Source organism: Paramisgurnus dabryanus, chromosome 5 (genome assembly GCF_030506205.2).
Source record: "Paramisgurnus dabryanus chromosome 5, PD_genome_1.1, whole genome shotgun sequence".
Classification (NCBI taxonomy): domain Eukaryota; kingdom Metazoa; phylum Chordata; class Actinopteri; order Cypriniformes; family Cobitidae; genus Paramisgurnus; species Paramisgurnus dabryanus.
Genome location: NC_133341.1, coordinates 33628571 through 33633273, shown reverse-complemented (window position 1 = coordinate 33633273; position 4703 = coordinate 33628571). Strand labels below are relative to the sequence as shown.

The 4703-nt window shown below is 35.3% G+C and overlaps 1 protein-coding gene across 1 annotated transcript; it reads left to right on the top strand.

The window, feature by feature from the left end:
• The first annotated feature begins 1485 nt into the window (after positions 1-1485).
• On the top strand, positions 1486-4164 carry LOC135732839 (transmembrane protein 233-like). The gene is made up of 3 exons (XM_065251217.1): positions 1486-1883; positions 3249-3383; positions 3618-4164. The coding sequence occupies exons 1-3, from the start codon at positions 1698-1700 to the stop codon at positions 3627-3629; spliced, it is 333 nt and encodes a 110-aa protein (XP_065107289.1). The 5' UTR covers positions 1486-1697; the 3' UTR covers positions 3630-4164.
• The last annotated feature ends 539 nt before the right edge of the window (positions 4165-4703 follow it).

The following is a 4703-nucleotide window of genomic DNA, read 5'->3' as shown; positions in this document are numbered from 1 at the left end:
GATGGACTCTGTTGTGTTTTTCTTTGCAGACAGTTGTACGATAACAGCATTGAAGAGTTTATGTGTCTTTCAATAACATGCAGATAGGGGAGAGCAGGGCACAACCTCATGCATTCTGCTAAAAATATTCAAGTTAGATTAATCAAATTTTTACTGACATGTTTCAAAGTGATGTTTTAAGCAACAAGACACTGACTAAAATAACATAAGGTTGGATTTGGTGACTTACACACCCAACTCAAAAATTGAAATAAACATGAGGAAGTTTACTTTTAATTCAATTTTCACAATTGGTAATTGTTTCAAAGCAGCTTTACATTAATAGAAGCAGAGGGGAAACAGAAAAATCAACAGACAACATAAGTAGCAAAATACAGTGGCTATGAATAAACTTTACAAGAGAGTGTATTAATAATGTCTCGTATACAACAGGGTGCTAAGTAAAAACCCCCTAGGAGAAACACCTCAGGGATGAACAAAAGTCCTAAGAGGAAAAAACCTCTCAGGAGATGAACAGGTCTGTCGGTGGTTGTTGGTCAGGCATCAGTTGGGCATCACGTTGAAGGACGGCCAGTAGATCAGTGGTGTGTAGACCTCCACGGCAGCCTGGAACTGGGTCTGTTTGTCTCAATGTCCCGGTTCGAGGACGAGACAGGGAGAGAGAAACAAAATCCTATTAGCGTAGAGGCTGTTCGCATGTAATGCAAGTGTCACACAGTGTTGTGTTTTAATATCTGCTCGATTCCAGACAGGCTAACTATTGCGGCATTAGTATATTACCCAGACGAGTTATGTGAATGCTTTGTTCCGTAACTTTAAAACATTCTTTGTTTTAACAAAAACACATCAAAACTTTTCACAGGAGATCATCTTCAGACAGTAAAAGACCAAAAGCACAGATTGCTTAGCCCTGTGTAACTTAAAATAATAAAAACCTTTGTTACAATAAACCCTGTGCGTTAGTTTCTCCACTATATTGTGCTGTTATAAATGATTTACTCTGTGATTATTAGAGGTTTTTCTGTATTTTATATAAACCTTAAACTATTCGCTAGCTTTTATATTCAGCGTATCTTTTATTAGCTAACATTTAGCTTAAGTTAATAGATGTAAGATTTATTTTAATCTTGAAAGTGTTTGTTATTGATATTGAATATCGAGAGGAGGTTGACTTTTCTCTCTGGGCTGTGAGGTTTGTCTCTGTGCCCTATAACACACACCTGATACCCTGTGACCCCAATACCACACACAGACACAACACACCACTACACAAATCTTTCACAACCTCTCACGTGACTTTATGTATTTAATTCATAATTCTTATTTTACAAACTCTGAAACTCTAAAATGAACAAAGTGTTACTGTAACAGATGTGTCTGTGTTACTCTTAAATCTCTCTATCCACAGAAGCGTTGCTGATTTGGATTCTGTCCACGTAAACGTGTCGTCCATATTTCTCCCTGATCCTCTTACCCGCAGGGGTCTCGACTCCCACCCCAAACACTATTCATTTCATCTTGTGTCCTCCTGAACCTCCACACAGTGTTCAGTTACCCCTGCTGGATTTATTGATCCCACCACTGTTATTTTATCTGTTTTGGCACGCGTCATTTGATTTTCATCCATTTTATAATTGATTATTTTTCAGTTATCATCAACTAATTTCTCCTGTTAGCAGAGGTGTTTGCCTGCCAGTATGGCACTGAATGGTTCACAGTCGGATGTAAAGGGTTCACTGAATGGAAATTTGGATTTGTATCACACCTGGTTTGGTCCTTCGCCCCCACGTCCTCCTCTTAAAAATTACCTGCTTTTAACCATCCTCACCTGCTTCTGTCCCGCTTATCCCATCAATATTCTGGCTCTGGTCTTCGCTGTAATGGTAAGTCAATAGACCTGAAGTGTGTACATGCATGTGTGTGCTTTACTAAAACATTTTGTGATTTTATGTGCCATTAAAATGAATATTTGAGCTGTTACATGAGGGAAATATCAGCATTACTATTGCTCATACTGTAGATAATTCAGTAAAAATGTCTAATTACCCCATGATTGATCCTCAAGCCATTGAAGATACGTGTGACTATCATCTTTCAGATGGACACACATCTGAGTTATTTTTTGTGAATGTCCTGGCTCTTTCAATCTTTATAACAGTAGAAAACAGGGTCCACGACTTTACGCCCAATAAAATGGGCATTCATCCTTCAGACGTAATCCACATGACTCCAGGGCCTTCAGATGTGATTTTGTAAGAAACAATATCCATATTTCATACTTTATAAATTATAATAATTTCACTGTAAAAAAATACAGCATTTTGGTCAAATCAACATATATTTTTACTTCATGCTCCATTATTTTACACTGTAGCGTCAGATAGCTGCCAATGTGCAGTCATCAGTGAGTTTTAGCGTAGGACGCATGGTACACTACGTAGTGACGAATGTGGAGAGACCAAAACAATCTCAGTCACGAACAAGAAGTCTACACCGAGGATTGAGGAGGATGAAGAGGATATTGAGTTATCTGTAGCTGAAACATAACACACGGTTGCTGCATATGGTACACATAATTCAGCATATTAACTCTTTCCCCTCCATTGACGAGTTATCTCATCAATTAGAAGAAAACGCTTCCCTGCCAATGACGTTTTTTTTCGGCAATCCATATTTCCTCTGTTATCCACTAAGTGTCGCTCTTACCCAACTTATAAAACACTGAATCTTCCACTGATCCACAAACAGTAAACACTCTGTGTATGTTTTGATCATCGCTCTGAATCTGATCTCTAACAGAAGTCCTTCACAAAAATGCAATTATCTCAGCTTTTTGCTCAAAATTGGTTATTTTTGAAGAAACCTTCCCATATTTGAGAGGTGATAAAATGACAACAAATGAAGATAGGATGAAAGTTTGTTTGTTTGAAAGCAGAGGGTCTTTTCATTCATTTGATATATTGTATGTTGATATATTTAAAGAAGAAAATTTTCTTGCATTTAGAGCAAAATCATTTTACCACTGCATGATGTTACTACAAAAAGTAATAATATCAACATCAGAATATATTCAAACTGTTTTTACATTATGTTGTCACCTTATAATCAAAAATAATGTTTATATACTGATAGGAGTGTTTAGATTACTTTTTCATAGTGTTTATACATTTGGTGAGAGTAGGTGTTTGTTTGTTATATACAATCTTAGAATGCAAATCTTTTACAAATCATGTGTGTTTTCTCTTTAGTCTAAAAACAGTTATGAGCAGGAAGATTACGAAGGCTCAAGACGTTTAGGAAAAGTGGCTTTGTATGTTTCCATCGCCTCCATTATCATTGGCATTATCATCATCACCATTTTCTTCACTGTGCACTTCACCACGGTAATATCATCTTTACTCTTTACAATATATACACTGTACACACTAAAAATAGTAAGTTGACATGACTTGAGTTGATTCAACAAAAAATGTAAGGCAGCAAAAAAATGTACCGTGTAGACAAAAATATAATCGACAAACCTTAATATTACAAAACATGTGTGAATCGATGAAAAATGATTGTTTGATTTTGTAATGTAAACTCTCTCATACAACACTTGTGTTCTGTATGTTAAGAAAGCGATTTAGGAGGAGGATATTGTTGTCCTGAGCGGTCTCCTGAGCACAAGATGTCCACATGGTCGTTTCTCTAATGAACTGCTTGAAGATTTTAGACCCAAACACCTTCAGGATCTCCATCTCTACATGAGAAGAACCACAGAGAAAGGCTGAGGGTGGGGCTTTATCTCATGATGTCATCTGTTCTGACTATCATGACAAAGAAGATAGCTTTGGTAATATAGTAAATGTTGAAACAGTCAAGAAAAACAATGAGAAAATTGAATCATATGTAACTAGTCATGCAGGTTAACACCATTCAACAAATGCACTTTAAATCAGTAAATATTATCTAATGTTTTTAAATGGTTAGATGTGTTTAGGGTCATACTCAATATGTACATATTAAAACATTATATTATAATGTTTTATTCTGATAAAATTGGTGCTTGGGCTTTTGTGAAATTCTACACTAAATCAAAGAAGGTCTTACTTTTTATAATGATGTCAAACACAGAGATTTCTGGGCTTTGTATGTATTTAAATAAAAAAAATGTGCTTTGTTCGTCTTTTGCACTGTTTATACTGAAATATACTGAAAAATATCTTCATAATATCTGTAAGATGTATACAGATATCTAATAATAAGTTCAATTAAAGAAATATATTATAATAACATGGGGAACTTTTATAAATAAAAACTAAATGACTTTTTATAAACGTTTGTTTTCTACTTTATTTGTGAGTGCTGATGTATTTGGATATGTACCGTGGTCTTTTCTATATATAGCATTGAATCTTGAGGTTCTGTAAGCCTGGCATGTTCTGGTCAGCACGATCACATGCCGCTGTGTCAGCACTGTCTCTATACTGACAAACATGAGCAGATTTACACGTACCACACTAATCTACATCTGTGTACAAGATTTAATAAACTAAACTGAGATCTGTGCAAATGACACTTCAGAAAAAAACTGACTGACATATCAACTTAACATAATAATAATAATCAAGATCATTAGAATAATTTAATTAATGGAGGTACTCAAACCATAATGTAAAAAATAAACAAATCCACAACATGAAAGGTTGACCCACTGTTAT

Excerpts from the sequence above, each read along its gene's own strand:
- LOC135732839 (XM_065251217.1), top strand. The coding sequence starts at position 1,698 with ATGGCACTGAATGGTTCACAGTCGGATGTAAAGGGTTCACTGAATGGA. Across the intron at positions 1,884-3,248 it reads CTCTGGTCTTCGCTGTAATG|TCTAAAAACAGTTATGAGCA; the intron begins GTAAGTCAATAG and ends TTTTCTCTTTAG.